The sequence below is a fragment of the Crinia signifera genome, chromosome 11 (genome assembly GCF_055691185.1).
Source record: "Crinia signifera chromosome 11, ASM5569118v1, whole genome shotgun sequence".
In the NCBI taxonomy this organism is placed as follows: domain Eukaryota; kingdom Metazoa; phylum Chordata; class Amphibia; order Anura; family Myobatrachidae; genus Crinia; species Crinia signifera.
The window spans coordinates 123,652,403-123,673,376 of record NC_139227.1 but is presented as its reverse complement, the minus strand read 5'-3'; the positions used below and the strand labels follow the sequence as shown (position 1 = coordinate 123,673,376).

The 20,974-nt window shown below is 43.2% G+C and overlaps 1 protein-coding gene across 1 annotated transcript in view; it reads left to right on the top strand.

Annotated features, from left to right (window-relative positions):
* Positions 1-19,247, top strand: part of COPB1 (coat protein complex I subunit beta 1) — a 33,877-nt gene extending 14,630 nt beyond the window's left edge. The window contains exons 17-22 of the mRNA XM_083164661.1: positions 976-1,120; positions 14,943-15,062; positions 15,199-15,344; positions 15,531-15,620; positions 18,537-18,692; positions 18,971-19,247. Of these exons, the coding sequence (XP_083020787.1) occupies positions 976-1,120; positions 14,943-15,062; positions 15,199-15,344; positions 15,531-15,620; positions 18,537-18,692; positions 18,971-19,030 (717 nt within the window). The 3' untranslated portion in view covers positions 19,031-19,247. The remainder of the gene's footprint in view (positions 1-975; positions 1,121-14,942; positions 15,063-15,198; positions 15,345-15,530; positions 15,621-18,536; positions 18,693-18,970) is intronic.
* The last annotated feature ends 1,727 nt before the right edge of the window (positions 19,248-20,974 follow it).

Below are 20,974 nucleotides of genomic sequence, written 5' to 3'. Positions count from 1 at the left end.
TAGTGGGGGTATGAAATGGTCGTAGGACGCATACCGCCGCCGCTCGCCACGCTTCGGGTTCGCGTTGATAGTGGCGGTGGTACAGCCTCAAAAATGCCATTTGGGGCCATTGAACATGTTTAATACTAATTCCAATGCATTTGGATGCTTTTCAGTGCAAAATCGTATGCGATCGCATGCGATGCGTTTTTTTTCGCATATGATGGCCATCGTGGGAGCCGTGATATTCCACAAGTACCAGATTTTCCTATACAAGTAAAGGAGCGAGAATGAGACGCAGTCACTTCTATACCTCCCAGAACAAGTCTGCTTTTTCTAAAATCGTTATTTCAGAATCAGCGGAACTCGTACCGGCACCCTTGAGGCAGCCCGCCTATGGAGTAACTAAGCAGTTGGTAGTTACAGCCTTGAACAGCCCCCTCCACAGTACAGAGATTGATGGGAGACCACCGTGACCTGCAGCGTCCAACTGTCTTTTTGTTTTTATATTGTGTACTGCAGGAGCGCACATACCCGCTGTCATCTAAAATTGGGTGCAAGGTCAACAAGTTTTTTTGCCATCAAAACCTTGTGCTCATTTGAATTCTCCCATAGTGTGAGGTTGTGTCTTTTCCAGCATTCGGTACGTACAACGCTGTTTAGGTGGTGCCCAGCAGGATGGAGTTATGATGCCAGGCCCTCTATAAGTAGGCAACAATGGAGACCACCTCGCCAGTCACCCAGGTTACTTACCTGGTTATAGGGTAGAGCGCAGTGTGAGTCAGATGAGCCTTAGCGTGTTTCGTATCCAGTTATGTGCAGGTTCTGATTTACTCTGATTTCAAAGCAGGATCTTATTGGCTATCCCAAATCACATGACAGTTGATAGCCAATAAGATCCTGCTTTGAAATCAGAGTAAATCAGAACCTGCACATCTCTAGTAATAACTGAATGCCGGTGCCGGGTGTTAGATAATCTGTTGCTCCTCTGTGCAGGTGACCCAGCTGACGGGGTTCTCCGATCCGGTATACGCAGAAGCATACGTACACGTCAACCAGTACGACATAGTCCTGGATGTGTTAGTGGTAAACCAGACCAGCGACACCTTGCAGAACTGCACTCTGGAACTCGCCACATTGGGTAAGAAACGGGACGTTCAGATTTACCAATCGCTTTGTAATTACAGCGTCCGGTGAATGTAAAACCTGACCGGTCTCATGTGAGGTTTTATGTCCGTCACATGGGAACCGTTTGACTCTTACAGTCAGTCGGAGCTGCTGCTTTGTTTAACTACAGTTTAAATATCATTTTAGCCCTAGGCTGCTCCTAGCAGTGAGATGTATGAACCTTGCATGTGATACCACAGTCTGCCCGCACCATACTGACCTCCCTTGTTATAACTCTCAGCCTGTGGCTTCCTCACATCATGTCACATCTGCTGTCACATGCAGCCCTATCCTTACTGACGCATCACTCATCTCCTGATATACTCTGTGCTGCTGGGGACCCTGCGCCTCCCACTATATAACTCCCAGTCTGTGGCTTCCTGCTGCCTCCATTCCTCTCCTCACATCATGTCACTGCCCCCGTCACATGCAGTCCTGTCCTCACTGACGCATCACTCATCTCCTGATATACTCTGTGCTGCTGGGGACCCTGCGCCTCCCACTATATAACTCTCAGTCTGTGGCTTCCTGCGTCCCCCATTCCCCATCTCACATCATGTCACTACCCCTGTCACATGCAGCCATGTCCTCACTGACACGTCACTCATCTCCTGATATACTCTGTGCTGCTGGGGACTCTGCTCCTCCCACTATATAACTCTCAGTCTGTGGCTTCCTGCTGCCCCCATTCCCCTCCTCACATCATGTCACTGCCCCTGTCACATGCAGCCCTATCCTCACTGACACATCCCTCATCTCCTGATATACTCTGTGCTGCTGAGGACCCTGCTCCTCCCACTATATAACTCTCAGTCTGTGGCTTCCTGCTGCCTCCATTTTCATCCTCACAGCAGGGGCTGAATGTAATCGGGAGTACAAATTCAGACCTACTTGCTGAGAGCCCAGGGCATTTCTAGCTGGCCCTGGTTCAAAAAATGCGTAGGGTTGTACTGTATGTACAAAAACGGAGGGTCAGGGGAAAAGGGGGAGGCAATCGCACAGGAAATAGATTAATTTCAAAAAGGATGACCCCTCAGAGGTAATAATGTGTTTTAATTCACATATATAGAAGAGGGTGTGCTACCACGGGACATCAGTTTTACTGAACACAGAAAAATAGGAAGATCTGTCACTGTGCGGTGCACCAAAGAGAAATGGTGTTTAAAATGTAACCTTTATTATACTTGGTTAAAATATAGCGAAATAAAAGACACAAAACATGAAAATACACATAGACATGGATTTTAAAAAAGGGTGTTAGATTACCCTTGCGACGTGGGACCCCTCACTCCTAATATGAATAATATAGTGTATGTCCCTAGGATCAGTCTAGTTTATAAATTTTACCAAGGTAATCTAATTAGCGGCGGTGTAATGAGCTACTGAGGTTGCACACCAATTAATTAATTCTCTCTCGCGTATATGATAATTTGCGCTTAGAAATTGTATGGTGGCAAGCAATCAGTAGTTAATGGAACAATTATATGGTTCAAAATTCCATAATGAGCAGATGTGCACTAGAGATGACAGCTAACTGACAGTGTAAGACCGCTGAACCCGTGTACCACAGTGGGAGACGGCGCGTCTCAAACGAGCGCACCGTACTCCGGGAGACACGACTACAAACAAGTGGCAAACTATACGCCGAACAATATATGATAGATGTGCACAAACACCATTGGTCAGATAGCTGTCATCTCTAGTGCACATCTGCTCATTATGGAATTTTGAACCATATAATTGTTCCATTAACTACTGATTGCTTGCCACCATACAATTTCTAAGCGCAAATTATCATATACGCGAGAGAGAATTAATTAATTGGTGTGCAACCTCAGTAGCTCATTACACCGCCGCTAATTAGATTACCTTGGTAAAATTTATAAACTAGACTGATCCTAGGGACATACACTATATTATTCATATTAGGAGTGAGGGGTCCCACGTCGCAAGGGTAATCTAACACCCTTTTTTAAAATCCATGTCTATGTGTATTTTCATGTTTTGTGTCTTTTATTTCGCTATATTTTAACCAAGTATAATAAAGGTTACATTTTAAACACCATTTCTCTTTGGTGCACCGCACAGTGACAGATCTTCCTATTGTACTGTATGTAATGATCTAGCACCAGGTACTGGTTCCAAACAATTGAGGGTCCCCATAGTTTTAGAATCCGCACGGGGCTCCTCTAGCAGGGGGATACTCGCTTGAATTGGGTCCCCTGGCAGTGTCGTTCCCCCCCCCCCCATTACCAGTCTGTCGTCCCGTCCCCCCCCCCCCATTACCAGTCTGTCGTCCGTCCCCCCCCCATTACCAGTGTGTCGTCCCCCCCCCCCCCATTACCAGTGTGTCGTACCCCCCCCCATTACCAGTGTCCCCCCCCCATTACCAGGGTCCTCCCCATTACCAGTCAGAACAGATGGGAGATTCCTGGGTGGAGGCCCCACCAATAAAGGGGTACCCCCCCCCCCTGGGCTGAAGCACAGGGCTATCACTCGCACCCCTGGGAAGTGGGTGACTAGTTAATAGCAATTCACTGAAACTTAGAATAATATTGCCTTTTACAGGAGAACTATAGGTCCCAGCAATTCTGCAACACATCCTGGTACTTGGATAACCACAAGTACCAGCAAGCAGAGCATTTAAAGCCCACTGGTACCTATAGTCATCGTGTAAAATAAAGACAGGACACACACTCTCTGTATGGGGCATTGTAATCTTCCCCAAAGAGGATAAATGTGCAGCATATCTTGTTGTAGATCCCCATTGCTGCCAGCAGATGGCAGTACAGTGCTGGGAGTGCAGCCGTGCGTGTTACAGAAATGATTGTTACCTGTGTATTGCGGAGGTGTTGGACACATCACAATGACTATTTGCCCCTTACCCCCTATCTGGCTGCTTTCCAGCATCTCTGGCAGCCTGGTAAAAGAAAAGTCCAATGTTTCCACACATAGCGAGTTATTCACAGATGGGTGTCACTCGTCTCCGTCACGGAACGTTAATTCTATAGGTTCAGATCGGTACATTATTCTTCTAGCACCGGTGTTATGTCTCGCACACACGTGCACACGTTCATCTGATGTGGAGGGGCTGCCATGTGGTAGTCATGTAATGTGACGAGCACACGTGTACGACCTGGGTATAGATCACTGGGGTGACACCTGAAGTGGTGTGTTTGGTTTGGGCATGGTGCCTCGCTGCGTTCCCAGTCGGAGACCTCATGAAAAGTTACAAATTAAAATCGTGAAAAAACTCGTGACGACCTTTGCCACTTTGACCTTTTGCTTGTCGAAAGTTAGACAATTTCAGTTATGTGCATGTTGACCTCTTGACTGCTGACCTAGACCGGATCCCGTACATACTGAGGACACACCTGGGGTACATGTGCTGTGAGGAACACACGTGTGTGCATTGAGGACACACCTGTGAATACACCGAGACTGCTGTGTGGTACTTGTACACGTGATGACCCGTCTGTGTATACGTGCTGTGCTCAGTACACGTGTGTGCATTGAGGACACTTCTGTGAATGTGCAATGCAGCATGGTGTCGTGTACACGTTGTGGTGATGACACCTCTGTGAACACGGTGTGTATATGTTGTGATGAGCGCACATGTACATGGGCCCTTATTCTGGTTCACTCGCAAAGGCAAATTCCTTCACAAATGGACAAAACCATGTGCACTGCAGGGGGGCAGATGTAACTTGTGCAGAGAGAATTAGATTTGGGTGGGGTTTTACTTCAAAGTGAGATCTATATTGCAGTGTAAAAATAAAGCAGACAGAATATTATTCTAGAGAGCGCAAAAAACACTACACTGTTTTATTCATATAAAAATACAAATTTAATTAATCATAAATAAAATAACATCTAATAGAAATTATATAAAATTGAGCATACAATTTGTACAATAATCTCTTAAAAGAGAGCATAAAAAAGAGCCGTGTCTTTTGGCCAAAGGTGCCACTTAATAGATCAAAACACTGACATTATATGGTCCAATGGCAAATTTGGTGTTTAGGGTATTTGTAACTCCACATTCAGTATGTAGCCAATTGTCGCATAATAGGTAGTTGGGAATGAAGATAAGCAACAGTCCAGAACTTGCAAATTAGAAAACTGCAATTAATCATTTGATTGAGACCCAATTTGTAGATGGTATTAAAAGTCAGTGGAAAAAATGAATTTATATATATGTGTGCACCCGTGAGCTTCTCACTTGTAGCCTCTCTCACCGTCAGCGTGAGGTATATAGGAGCAGGTAGTATATTTAGGACACAGTAGAATTGAAATTCCACAACCTGACCACAGCTTTTGAGACCTGCTCGCTGTGTCAGGGAGCCGAACGCCTTCAGGCGGACGCTGCGGGGGAAGAAGTGTGTCTGCTGTTGATATCTACCTAAGCTCTCGACGGGACTTCCAGAAGGCTTGCGCTGCACTCCGTTTGTAGCGGAACTGGTCTCTATGTCGCTGAGAGACGGTACTCCTGTGGGCGCAGTGAGGCGCAGGCTGGCACGGGGCACGAATCAATGGCAAGGCATCAAGGCATCAAAGGCAAGGGGTGTTCTTGACGCGTTTCTCCGTCGTGTCAATTTGACGGTTTCTTCAGAAGATACTCCCTCTTTTGCATTGTGGCTATTTAAATGGTAATCCACCAATCATGTTGACAGCCCTATAGGGGATCATCTGTATTGCATTTGCAATCAGACCGGTACATATATGCTAAATAGTATTAGTCGCATCAATAAGTGTTTCAATGGCAAGTTTTCTAATCTAAGCATATAGAGAGAGTGCACATATTTTTATTATTTTTATTTTATAAGCTGTTAATTAAACAGCCCTAAGGTATTAAAAGGCATGGAACAGAGAAATATATATATATATAGTACATACAAAGGATCATGTGAATCCTGATTTCAACCGCAGGCTACCAGGTTGAGATGTCTGTTAATAGTGACAGACACAGTGTGATTACTGTGGCGTGGCACCTAGAACACCGTTACATGTAGCTAGAGAACCAGGGTTCTAGACCAACTAGAGACATTTTTATAATCAAACCTCTATAAACAGGTATAGCACCCCATATTCTTTATCATTCTTTACTCTTTATCACCATCACTATCATATAGTTATTTATTTATTTATTTATTTAATCTTTTGTTTGGTTAATTAATTAATCGAAAGTTTACTCTTTCACTGCAACAATATGGCAAAAAAATATAATAGGTGTGTATAAATATATATATAAAGATTTTTCTATATATATAATAATAAATTCTGAATCATTATAATAGTGATAATGATAGCAACAAAAAAGCAAAGAATAATGATTCTTCCAATTTTAATATTAATAGTCAGCTCTTCAATCAATATTCTCAGGAGTTTTTTCTTTTTTCATAAAAATGCACAAAAACATATATATATACACACCACTCCAAAGGCTGTTATTCAATTCATTTGAACAAATACCAATAATGAACAGTTTAAAGATCAAAATTGTCTAGATTATAGTAATGACCATAAAAAATATATATAAAATAGTATTCATATAGCCAGTTACCATAATTAGAAGGTTTTTACACAGAGAGTAATATAGAGCTGGATGAATAGTGGCGTTTACTAAACATTAAATCATGATTATCCACATAGAATACAATCCCAGTTAAATCCAACCAGAAGTCTTATGTTGTATATTCATATTCAGAGAAATAGAAGAGAAAACCGAACCTATGATAAACATATCAATTAGTTATCAATATATATGAAATATAAAGAAAAAGAGAGGGTCAGGGATGGAGAGTGGACATATATATTATGAAATCAATTACCTATATTGTTAAGTTCAATGGACTCATTCAGTCCAAGGGGGGTCAAGGAGCCTAAAGAAAAAATCCAAAAGGCTTCACGTTTACACAAAGTGGAAAAACGGTCTCCTCCCCTTTTTGAACTTGGAATCCCTTCTATTGCTTGAATTTTGAGAACCTCTACATTACCCTGATGCTTCTCTTTAACATGTCTAGAAATACTATGTGTTTTTACTTGGTTGATCACATTTCTTCTATGTTCAAGAAACCTAGTATTCAAAGAGCGGGTAGTTCGGCCTACGTACTGTAGACCGCATTCGCAGGTGATCAAATAGATCACATACGACGAGTTACAGTTCAAAAAACTTTTTATCCTATATGTTGAATGATTAGAAGAGGATGTAAATTGTTTGCTTTTATCAATCAAGAATTTGCATGTTATACATCTGTTTCTGCCACATTTGTGGCAGCCTACAGTTTGTATAGTGATTTTAGAGGACTCGGAACTTTGTTTGAAATGGCTTGGGGCCAATGCATTTTTAAGGTTCAGATTTTTCTTGAACACTATTTTAGGTTTATCTTCTAAAACTGAAGCAAGGTGTTTATCAGTTTTCAAAATTTTATAGTTTTTATTAATAATCTTCTTTATTTCTAGAGAATGAGAATTAAATTTGGAGATAAATAAAGGTTTAAAGTTAAATTCTTGGCTAATGTCACAGGTAGCCTCTAAAGTGTTCTTAATTTTGTTAGTTGAGGTTGTTAGCAGGGAACTTCTTTCGATATTCTTAACCTCTTCTAAAGCGGAATTGAGAACTTCAAACGGATAGCCTTGATCCAAAAAGGATAGAATTAAATCATCAGATTGCTTTTCAAAGGACAGGGGGTCGGAACAATTTCTCTTGATCCTCAATAGTTGGCTTTTTGGGATATTATTCACCCAGGGACGGTGATGGCAACTTCTATAATTTAAATATCGACTACAATCCACTTCCTTTACAAATGTGGATGTAATGATTTTGTTATTGTCGTCGATATGAAGAGCAATATCCAAAAAAGTAATGTGCTCCAAATTAATAGTGTGTGTGAATTTTAAACCAAATGTGTTAAAGTTCAAATAATCAATAAATTTAAGTGCTTCTAAGTGCCCCCCTTGCCAAACAAAAAACATGTCATCTATGTACCTGCCATATGACACCAAGCTCGCCCCGAATGGCCCCCCCCATATGTACTGCTCCTCGAACAATCCCATATAGAGGTTAGCAAAACTCGGGGCGAACTTGGTGCCCATGGCGGTACCAAGAATCTGAAGAAAGAAAAAACCATCAAAAGTGAAGTAATTGTGAGAAAGGATGAAAGCAACTGAATCTAAAATAAATTTCCTCCTACTGTCACTCAGGTCCACATCAGCTGACAAGAATTTATCTAGAGCCCTAATCCCTTGAGTATGTGGGATGTTGGTATATAGGGACTCTACGTCACAGGTTAGAAACATTTAATTCTTCTGCCAATTGCAGCTTTGAATGATGGAAAGGAAATGAGTGGTGTCTTTGATGTAGGACCTGAGTGACCGTACGTGTGGCTGTAAAAAAGTGTCAACAAAGGCAGAAAGTGAGGTGGTAAGGGACCCAACACCAGAAATAATTGGGCGCCCAGGAGGTGAAGAGAGTGATTTATGAATTTTTGGCAAGTGATAATAAGTGGGGATAATGGGGTGTGTATTAATGAGAAAAGAATATTCTTTTTTGGTTATTGCGCCATCATCCATCCCTTTAAGCAAAAATATCTTGAGTTGATCACAATAATCCTTTGTGGGATCTTTTAAGAGTTTTTTATAAAACTTAGTATTGTCTAGTTGCCGATAGGCCTCCTTTACATAATCTGTTTTATTTAATATCACAGTTCCTCCCCCCTTATCAGCCCCCTTAATAATGATAGACTGGTCTTCCTGTAAACTTTTAAGGGCTCTTCTTTCATTACTATGTAGGTTGTCAGATCTCTTTTTTGTTTTTGAATTCCTATTTTTAGAACACATTGAGGAAAAATCATCCAGAGTGAGAGAGTAGAATGCCTCTATACAACCACTTTTAAACTGGATTGGGTAAAACTCCGATTTTTTCTTTATTAAGGTTTTATTATTCTTAAAATTTTCATTCTCTAGATTGTAAATGGGGATTAACTCATTCAAAGGGGTTCCGCTCTCCTTTTCAAGATCCTGCAAAATGTTGACTGCCAATAAATCATGTTGATCTAATACAATTGGAACTCCACTAATTTCATTCTGTTTTAGATGTTTACTTTGAAAGTATTTTTGTCTACACATGTCTCTGGTGTAACGATTCAGCTCAATAAAGAGATCAAATAAATCTGGGCCTTTAGTAGGGGCAAAATTAAGTCCTTTTGAAATAACTGATTTTTCACTTTCAGTGAGAATTCTATCTGAGAGATTAAATATTCCTGTATTTCTTAATCTTTTCTTATGTTTTTTGGATCTTGCCTTACATCCTCCTCTGCATCCTCTCTGTCTTTTCTTTTTGGCGAGGGTTGTTGTAGGATGCTGAATCTGTTTTGTGTCTTCCAGATTGGGTACAGGTCCCTTTCTAAAAAATTTGGGGAAGTAGCTTTCATAGATTCTCTGATTAGCTGTGTTTTAGGCCTGGCTCCCTCTCGAGTGTCTCTCAATCTTTCATCCCTTGGAGGATTAAGGGGTGAATGGTTGGGTTGGGCAAATTCTCTATTGCTCTGATTTAGCTGGTTTCTGTTATTGTGGGGTTTCCTTCTCTGTCTTTGTTCTACTGGGGTGAAATTTGGATTCCTATCATTCTGCCACATTTTTCTTTGTGGTTTATTATATCTCTGTTGATTGATATTTCTAGAATCCGAATGGTCTCTATTTCTTCTATTATAAGTACGTACTTGGTTGGTTTTATAATCATTGCTATCTCTATATAATTTATTATTTTTACTAGAGATCAGTGTTTTTTCATATTCATTGATTTTTTGGGTAAGTCTATAGTCATAATCCCTAAAGTCCTCTCTTACTTCATAGGGTTTAAGAAGTTCCTGTATATGCTCAATTTCTTTCGCCATTTCCTTAACCTTTTTATCTCTATACGAGATCAAAAGTTCGATCAAAGAAAAAGAACACCTATCTAAAGTACTGTTTCATGCCTCAGTAAGCTCTTTATCCTCTTTAAAGGAACATGATTTAAAAATCCTTAGCCCTCTAGGGATAATTTTCTCTCTCTGATATTTAGTCAAAAGCATTTTATCTAGCCAGTGTCTCGTTTCGGTTTTAAGCAGTAGTTCCAATCTATTAAACAACTGGCGCATGTCTAGGGGATTGATGACATCATTAGCCAATAGGTCGTTAGCAGAATCATTAAACAATTTGTCTCTCCTAGAATGTCTCTCGTCTTATTTTAGATTCAGTTGCTTTCATCCTTTCTCACAATTACTTCACTTTTGATGGTTTTTTCTTTCTTCAGATTCTTGGTACCGCCATGGGCACCAAGTTCGCCCCGAGTTTTGCTAACCTCTATATGGGATTGTTCGAGGAGCAGTACATATGGGGGGGGCCATTCGGGGCGAGCTTGGTGTCATATGGCAGGTACATAGATGACATGTTTTTTGTTTGGCAAGGGGGGCACTTAGAAGCACTTAAATTTATTGATTATTTGAACTTTAACACATTTGGTTTAAAATTCACACACACTATTAATTTGGAGCACATTACTTTTTTGGATATTGCTCTTCATATCGACGACAATAACAAAATCATTACATCCACATTTGTAAAGGAAGTGGATTGTAGTCGATATTTAAATTATAGAAGTTGCCATCACCGTCCCTGGGTGAATAATATCCCAAAAAGCCAACTATTGAGGATCAAGAGAAATTGTTCCGACCCCCTGTCCTTTGAAAAGCAATCTGATGATTTAATTCTATCCTTTTTGGATCAAGGCTATCCGTTTGAAGTTCTCAATTCCGCTTTAGAAGAGGTTAAGAATATCGAAAGAAGTTCCCTGCTAACAACCTCAACTAACAAAATTAAGAACACTTTAGAGGCTACCTGTGACATTAGCCAAGAATTTAACTTTAAACCTTTATTTATCTCCAAATTTAATTCTCATTCTCTAGAAATAAAGAAGATTATTAATAAAAACTATAAAATTTTGAAAACTGATAAACACCTTGCTTCAGTTTTAGAAGATAAACCTAAAATAGTGTTCAAGAAAAATCTGAACCTTAAAAATGCATTGGCCCCAAGCCATTTCAAACAAAGTTCCGAGTCCTCTAAAATCACTATACAAACTGTAGGCTGCCACAAATGTGGCAGAAACAGATGTATAACATGCAAATTCTTGATTGATAAAAGCAAACAATTTACATCCTCTTCTAATCATTCAACATATAGGATAAAAAGTTTTTTGAACTGTAACTCGTCGTATGTGATCTATTTGATCACCTGCGAATGCGGTCTACAGTACGTAGGCCGAACTACCCGCTCTTTGAATACTAGGTTTCTTGAACATAGAAGAAATGTGATCAACCAAGTAAAAACACATAGTATTTCTAGACATCAGGGTAATGTAGAGGTTCTCAAAATTCAAGCAATAGAAGGGATTCCAAGTTCAAAAAGGGGAGGAGACCGTTTTTCCACTTTGTGTAAACGTGAAGCCTTTTGGATTTTTTCTTTAGGCTCCTTGACCCCCCTTGGACTGAATGAGTCCATTGAACTTAACAATATAGGTAATTGATTTCATAATATATATGTCCACTCTCCATCCCTGACCCTCTCTTTTTCTTTATATTTCATATATATTGATAACTAATTGATATGTTTATCATAGGTTCGGTTTTCTCTTCTATTTCTCTGAATATGAATATACAACATAAGACTTCTGGTTGGATTTAACTGGGATTGTATTCTATGTGGATAATCATGATTTAATGTTTAGTAAACGCCACTATTCATCCAGCTCTATATTACTCTCTGTGTAAAAACCTTCTAATTATGGTAACTGGCTATATGAATACTATTTTATATATATTTTTTATGGTCATTACTATAATCTAGACAATTTTGATCTTTAAACTGTTCATTATTGGTATTTGTTCAAATGAATTGAATAACAGCCTTTGGAGTGGTGTGTATATATATATGTTTTTGTGCATTTTTATGAAAAAAGAAAAAACTCCTGAGAATATTGATTGAAGAGCTGACTATTAATATTAAAATTGGAAGAATCATTATTCTTTGCTTTTTTGTTGCTATCATTATCACTATTATAATGATTCAGAATTTATTATTATATATATAGAAAAATCTTTATATATATATTTATACACACCTATTATATTTTTTTGCCATATTGTTGCAGTGAAAGAGTAAACTTTCGATTAATTAATTAACCAAACAAAAGATTAAATAAATAAATAAATAAATAACTATATGATAGTGATGGTGATAAAGAGTAAAGAATGATAAAGAATATGGGGTGCTATACCTGTTTATAGAGGTTTGATTATAAAAATGTCTCTAGTTGGTCTAGAACCCTGGTTCTCTAGCTACATGTAACGGTGTTCTAGGTGCCACGCCACAGTAATCACACTGTGTCTGTCACTATTAACAGACATCTCAACCTGGTAGCCTGCGGTTGAAATCAGGATTCACATGATCCTTTGTATGTACTATATATATATATATTTCTCTGTTCCATGCCTTTTAATACCTTAGGGCTGTTTAATTAACAGCTTATAAAATAAAAATAATAAAAATATGTGCACTCTCTCTATATGCTTAGATTAGAAAACTTGCCATTGAAACACTTATTGATGCGACTAATACTATTTAGCATATATGTACCGGTCTGATTGCAAATGCAATACAGATGATCCCCTATAGGGCTGTCAACATGATTGGTGGATTACCATTTAAATAGCCACAATGCAAAAGAGGGAGTATCTTCTGAAGAAACCGTCAAATTGACACGACGGAGAAACGCGTCAAGAACACCCCTTGCCTTTGATGCCTTGATGCCTTGCCATTGATTCGTGCCCCGTGCCAGCCTGCGCCTCACTGCGCCCACAGGAGTACCGTCTCTCAGCGACATAGAGACCAGTTCCGCTACAAACGGAGTGCAGCGCAAGCCTTCTGGAAGTCCCGTCGAGAGCTTAGGTAGATATCAACAGCAGACACACTTCTTCCCCCGCAGCGTCCGCCTGAAGGCGTTCGGCTCCCTGACACAGCGAGCAGGTCTCAAAAGCTGTGGTCAGGTTGTGGAATTTCAATTCTACTGTGTCCTAAATATACTACCTGCTCCTATATACCTCACGCTGACGGTGAGAGAGGCTACAAGTGAGAAGCTCACGGGTGCACACATATATATAAATTCATTTTTTCCACTGACTTTTAATACCATCTACAAATTGGGTCTCAATCAAATGATTAATTGCAGTTTTCTAATTTGCAAGTTCTGGACTGTTGCTTATCTTCATTCCCAACTACCTATTATGCGACAATTGGCTACATACTGAATGTGGAGTTACAAATACCCTAAACACCAAATTTGCCATTGGACCATATAATGTCAGTGTTTTGATCTATTAAGTGGCACCTTTGGCCAAAAGACACGGCTCTTTTTTATGCTCTCTTTTAAGAGATTATTGTACAAATTGTATGCTCAATTTTATATAATTTCTATTAGATGTTATTTTATTTATGATTAATTAAATTTGTATTTTTATATGAATAAAACAGTGTAGTGTTTTTTGCGCTCTCTAGAATAATATTCTGTCTGCCTATTGTTTCTAATTCTATTAAGGATCACAGAGAGCCTTAATTGAGAGCAGCAAAACACACCTTTTTTTGAAAAATCTTTATTGATTATTTAACAAAATCAAGTATTGTGCGCCCGATTAATTGGTCCTCTCCCACCCTCCTCTGGCTGGTTTTTTTCTCTCTTGGGACCGTGTGTCTAAATACATCACACGGGCTCCATAGACCATCAGAGTGGGTGATTAGAGGTCCATATTTGTGTCTAGTTTTGTAAAAATAAAGCAGCCAGTATTTTCCCTGCACAGAAACAAAATTACTCACCCAAATCTAATTCTCTCTGCACATGTTACATCTGCCCCACCTGCAGTGCACATGGTTCTGTCCATTTGAGAAGGAATTTGCCTTTGCGAGTGAACCAGAATAAGGGCCCATGTTGCGGCGATGACACCTCTGTGAATATCACTTTCCAGACATTATCTCCACGTATGATACCTCACATACGTGTTCCGTGCAGCGAGTCTGCTCTGCAATGCTCCGATACCTGTTCCGTGCAGCGAGTCCGCTCTGCAATGCTCCGATACCTGTTCCGTGCAGCGAGTCCGCTCTGCAATGCTCCGATCCGTGTTCCGTGCAGCGAGTCCGCTCTGCAATGCTCCGATACGTGTTCTGTGCAGCGAGTCCGCTCTGCAATGCTCCGATCCGTGTTCCGTGCAGCGAGTCCGCTCTGCAATGCTCCGATACGTGTTCCGTGCAGCGAGTCCGCTCTGCAATGCTCCGATACGTGTTCCGTGCAGCGAGTCCGCTCTGCAATGCTCCGATACGTGTTCCGTGCAGCGAGTCCGCTCTGCAATGCTCCGATACCTGTTCCGTGCAGCGAGTCCGCTCTGCAATGCTCCGATACCTGTTCCGTGCAGCGAGTCCACTCTGCAATGCTCCGATCCGTGTTCCGTGCAGCGAGTCCGCTCTGCAATGCTCCGATACGTGTTCTGTGCAGCGAGTCCGCTCTGCAATGCTCCGATCCGTGTTCCGTGCAGCGAGTCCGCTCTGCAATGCTCCGATCCGTGTTCCGTGCAGCGAGTCCGCTCTGCAATGCTCCGATACGTGTTCCGTGCAGCGAGTCCGCTCTGCAATGCTCCGATACGTGTTCCGTACAGCGAGTCCGCTCTGCAATGCTCCGACCTCCTCTTTATCTTCCTTTCTCCTCTTCCCAGGTGACCTGAAGCTTGTAGAGAAGCCGTCGCCTCTCACCCTCGCCCCACACGATTTTGCAAATATCAAAGCTAATGTGAAAGTTGCTTCTACAGAGAACGGGATCATTTTTGGAAACATCGGTGAGTCCGGGTGTCTGAGCACTGAGGCACATACATGAATCTGTGAATTAGGGGTCTGCGGTTTTGCGCTGCATCCCCTGGGGGGGTACAATGCTGCTCGTGGGGGTAACCTCGGATGTTGCTGTGTGTGTTACAGTGTATGACGTGTCCGGGGCCGCTAGTGACCGGAACTGCGTGGTCCTCAGTGACATCCACATTGATATCATGGATTACATCCAGCCCGCAGCCTGCACAGACACAGAGTTCCGGCAGATGTGGGCGGAGTTTGAGTGGGAGAACAAGGTAAGTGTCATACTCGCTTCTGATTTATCTACCCACAATGCCACTGATTGCTCCGAGGATCTTCTGATGGGAGTCTCTGCCTCCCATTATTACTTACAGCTGCTTCTCCCCCTCTGTTATATGGGGAGGGGGGACTCCTATGTCCCAGGTTGTATGCTAAGTACTCACTCTTACCTTTCCCTTCAGGTCACAGTCAACACCAACATCATAAACCTGAACGAGTATCTGCAGCACATCCTGAAGTCTACAAACATGAAGTGTCTGACGCCGGAGAAGGTCAGTTCTCTGCCCCAGTAATACACATGCAATATGCACATCTGTCTAATACAGGGGTGGCCAAACTGGTCCTCAAGATCTACCAACGGGTCACGTGTGTCTCAGGCAACCTGTGGATCTATAGTAGGAATGAATGCAGCTGGTTTGAAAATGTGACAGTTATTAATTACTGCATCTGTGCACCAGCTAGGTGATCTTGGGAATGTGACAGTTAGTAATGACTACACCTGTGCACCAGCTAGGTGATCTGGGGAATGTGACAATAATGACTACACCTGTGCACCAGCTGGGTGATCTGGGAAATGTGACAGTTAGTAATGACTACAGCTGTGCACCAGCTAGGTGGTCTGGGAAATGTGACAGTTAGTAATGACTGCACCTGTGCACCAGCTAGGTTATATGGGGAATGTGACAGTTAGTAATGACTACACCTGTGCACCAACTAGGTGGTCTGGGGAATGTGACAGTTAGTAATGACTACACCTGTGCACCAGCTAGGTGGTCTGGGGAATGTGACAGTTAGTAATGATGACAGCTGTGCACAAGCTAGGTGGTCTTAGGAATGTGACAGTTAGTAATGACTACACCTTTGCACCAGCTAGGTGGTCTGGGGAATGTGACGTTAGTAATGACTACACCTGTGCACCAGCTAGGTGATCTGGGAACGTGACAGTTGGTAGATCTAGAGGACCGGTTTGACCACCTATGGTCTCTAATACATCCTCTTCCATTACTAGTAATGAGGATAATATATGTTTTACAATAAGAAGCATTGGTACTCTTTACCTAGCACGGCGCCCATCGCGGGCATTGAGTGCACTAAAAAATCGGGTGCGACGCGATGCCCGCGATTTCCCATAGGGAACAATGTTAAATTTCTCAATTGACCCGATTTTTCTGTTCAATGCCTCAATTGACCTGATTTTTCCATAGGAAACAATGTTAAATGGCCCACAGAGGCCAAATAGGCACCCTAAAGTGTGAAATGGCCCCCGCAATTGTTAACGCCACCCCACGATCAACGTGAACCCGAAGCGTGGCGAGCGGCGGCGGTACGCGTCCTACGACCTTTTCATACCCCCACTATCCACGTCGGCGTGGAGTTGAGAATAGAATAGTGTGGTGAGCCACCGAGCCCGAAGCGTGGCGAGCGCACGCGGATACCTGTGAAGCCCGCGAAGGGACGCGTTTACCTGTGAAGGTATCCGCGTCCCCGCGCTGCGCTCGCCACACTATTCTATTCTCAACTCCACGCCGACATGGATAGTGGGGGTATGAAAAGGTCATAGGACGCGTACCGCCGCCCCTCGCGGGCTCGCTGCGCTCGCCACGCTTCGGGTTCACGTTGATCGTGGGGTGGCGTTAACAATTGTGGGGGCCATTTCACACTTCAGGGTGGCTATTTGGCCTCTGTGGGCCATTTAACATGGTTTCCTATGGAAAAATCGGATCAATTGAGGCATTGAACAGTAAAATCGGGTCAATTGAGAAATTTAACATTGATCCCTATGGGAAATCGCGGGCATCGCGTCGGTCGCGTCGCACCCGATTTTTAGTGCATTCAATGCCCGCGATTTTTTTACCTGCGATGCCCACGATCAAAATCGTGGGCGCCGTGCTAGGTAAAGAGTACCGAAGCATTCATGTTATATTTAATGGTAACTGAAAGTACCGCCAGTTCAGGATTGCAATATGCCTATTCCGAGCACCTAGGGGGAGGGGCCCTAAACTGCACACCCTGGACATATGAGGTGCTACCTGCTGAGACTTGTAGTGCAGCAAGCAGGAGGAGGAGTTTGTAGGTGCACACTAAATAATAATGCTAGACCTTTTAATATCATTGCTATATTGCATTTGAGGTTATTAGCATAGTAATGGCCATTAGTATGGGCTTGTCTACCGCATCCAGGTTACCTCAATAGGACAAGTCCCTAACACTACTCTGGGACAGGTCCAGGGCACAGGGCCCCCCAGGCCAGCCCAGCAGAACCACCCCATGGCATCACATTAGTGTGAAATTAAAGTGATAGTAAAAGGGATAGGGGAAATTATATGTGATAGGACTTACCTGGGTAAGAAGTAATAATAAATGTGAAGGGTGCTACATATATATTAAACAAACTAAAGGGGTGATTGAAAGTATACGATATGATGCCATGGAGCAGCCCAGCAACAGCAGCCCAAAGAGCCCAGCGCCCCAAACACAGTCCCACAGACCAACACTCAGCATATATGTATAGTAGGACTTACCCTCATAGTGCCAAGCTGAGGTGTGCAGTCTTGAATGTTGGACTCCAACCTAATTAAAAACAATCTGGGACAGGTGGGTGGGGTGCTAGTTAAGGAGGAAGGCGTCTCTAGTTCCTTCCAGTGTGTATGAATACACAATATATAGTACATAGGGGGAGGGGCCCTAAACTGCACACCCTGGACATATGAGGTGCTACCTGCTGAAACTATAGGGGCAGGGGCCCTAAACTGCACACCCTGGACTATTCCGAGCACCAGCAGGGTAGGTTTGCAGGATATCCTTGCATGGGCACAGAGGAGCTACGGTGTTCTCAATCTGCTTTAACCAGCTCACCTTGATATCATGTCACCTGCCTTACTATAAAGCAGAACCATATACATAATATATTCTCCTGTATAGCGCAGTGAGTTGCCGCTAAAGCAGGGCTGGGCAACACCGGCCCTCCAGATGAACTGCACATCCCAGCATGCCTTGCATCAGTTTCAGCATGGCCACATAGCAAAACTAATGCAAAGCATCCTGGGATGTGTAGTTCATTGACATCTGGAGGGCCGGTGTTGCCCAGCCCTGCGCTAAAGTGAAGGTGTCTCTGTCCGCTTATAACCAGTACCTGGGCAGATGTACAGGAGTCGTCATATGCTCTCTCTCCGTACTCCCCCTTACAGGCACTGTCTGGTTACTGCGGGTTCATGGCAGCCAACCTCTACGCCCGCTCTATATTTGGTGAGGATGCACTCGCCAATGTCAGCATTGAGAAGCCGGTCCACCTCGGACCTGATGCCCCAGTGACTGGACACATACGAATCAGGGCCAAGAGCCAGGTAAGCGCAGGAATCGCCTCATTAATGGGGACCGGAGGAAGATCCGCGAGAGGGGATTCGGTCGTCTGTTCTTGGAGAATAAGAGACACGGGGTCTATGTACTAATCTTTGGAGAGAGATAAAGTACCAGTAATTGCGATGTTACAGGCTGGTATTTCCGTCCAATCTTAGTACATAGATCCCAGTCCCCAGATCTTTAAGTGAACGTCTCCTGAGAACCACTGATCTATGTTCTCTGCCGTCTCGGATGTGTGACCAGGTTTCCTCTTTCCCTGCAGGGGATGGCGCTGAGTCTCGGAGATAAGATAAACCTGTCTCAGAAGAAATCATCGGTATAGACGACGGTTCTACCCCTCCCCCGGGCAGCTTGTCATCCAAACCTGGACACCCCCCACCCCATGTTGTGCTGTCCTCCCCAACCCAGAGACCCATCTTTATATATTTCATTTATCTTCTACCAGTCCTGTTCACTAACAACCTGAAGCTTTTAATGACGTGATTGCACATCGGTGCTTCCCGACCAGTGATATCAACAATAAAAGTGTCTTTTCATTACTCTGGGGCCCAGAATCCTCCTTTGTGTTGCCACAGGTGATGGCAATCCTACATTACCAGGGAAGTCCAGGAACAGAGCATTGTGTCCTCCTGGAGAGGGGCATGCTGGGAGGTATGGATAATGTATGATTGCCAGCACCTGTGGGGAGCTAGGTAACTGATAAGGTGTCACCACAGGTGCTGGCAATCCTACATTACCAGGGAAGTCCGGGAACAGAGCATTGTGTCCTCCTGGAGAGGGGCATGCTGGGAGGTATGGATAATGTATGATTGCCAGCACCTGTGGGGAGCTAGGTAACTGATAAGGTGTCACCACAGGTGCTGGCAATCCTACATTACCAGGGAAGTCCGGGAACAGAGCATTGTGTCCTCCTGGAGAGGGGCATGCTGGGAGGTATGGATAATGTATGATTGCCAGCACCTGTGGGGAGCTAGGTAACTGATAAGGTGTCACCACAGGTGCTGGCAATCCTACATTACCAGGGAAGTCCGGGAACAGAGCATTGTGTCCTCCTGGAGAGGGGCATGCTGGGAGGTATGGATAATGTATGATTGCCAGCACCTGTGGGGAGCTAGGTAATAGATAAGAAAGGTGACACCACAGGTGCTGGCAATCCTACATTACCAGGGAAGTCCGGGAACAGAGCATTATCTCCCTGAAGGAGAGGGTCAGGTAGGCAACCTTGAGTTATATTTATACACAGACCGTATGTAGTTATAGTAGACCTGTCTAGTACTTGTAGTCCCCAATGGAGCTCTGTAGCTGTATAACACTGTTGGCTACACAGAATATAATCGGGGATCCGTTATTTCTCATGGTGCGGAGGTTCTGGCGGGGAGAGTAAATAGTCGGCAGACCGTCGGCTGTGGTGTGTAAGTGAATCACAGGGGTAACCGGAGCCGCCCCAGCTCCCTCATGTCATTTGGTTGCCAGAATGGAAACACTTGGGGAGCGTTTTGTGCTGTTTTATCACCCGCAGGAGTTGTTTGAACAGGAGATTTGTGTAACTTCATCCCCATGATATGATTAACGTGATGTAATGAAATGTTCCGATCAATGCCGGCGTATACCCCTAGGACAATACGTTTCGGGTACTGAGTCAGCGCATTTCTGCAATGAAGATTACTCCGCTCTGAATACAGAGGCCCGGGGGCTCTGTTCCTGCACAATCTGTAACCTCTGCGTCATCAAAGGAAAGGTTTTCAAAAAGTTAATAACCTTCTACATCAGGGGTGGGGAACCTTTTTTGTGCCAAGGGCCGTTTGTATGGGGAAAAAATCCTTCGGGGGCCATATGTAAAAATGTCTCTTACAAATTGTCCTGCTGCAGCCAACCGACGCTCCGGCGGCTGTCGCTGAATAGGACTGACAGTCTCCAGTTGCTGTTAATTAAGAGGAATCTTGCGATAACTACCGACCTCTCTCGAGAATTCCCCTTTACTTGACTCCCGGCAAAGCCGTCTGGTGGGTGGGAGGGCCACTCAGATGGCTACGGGGGCCGCATACGGCCCCAGGGCCTGAGGTTCCCCACCCCTGTTCTACATCATGGTTTAAAAAAAAACATAAAATTCAAATGTTTGAATGTTTAAAGCAGAATCATTATAAACCAGTTGGTGCTATTAAACAACGTGTATTCCACAAAGACCTGGACTCTATTTACCTTGTGGCAGAGATGAACTAGATCTTCTACAGCAGGGGTGGTCAAACCGGTCCTCGAGATCTACCAA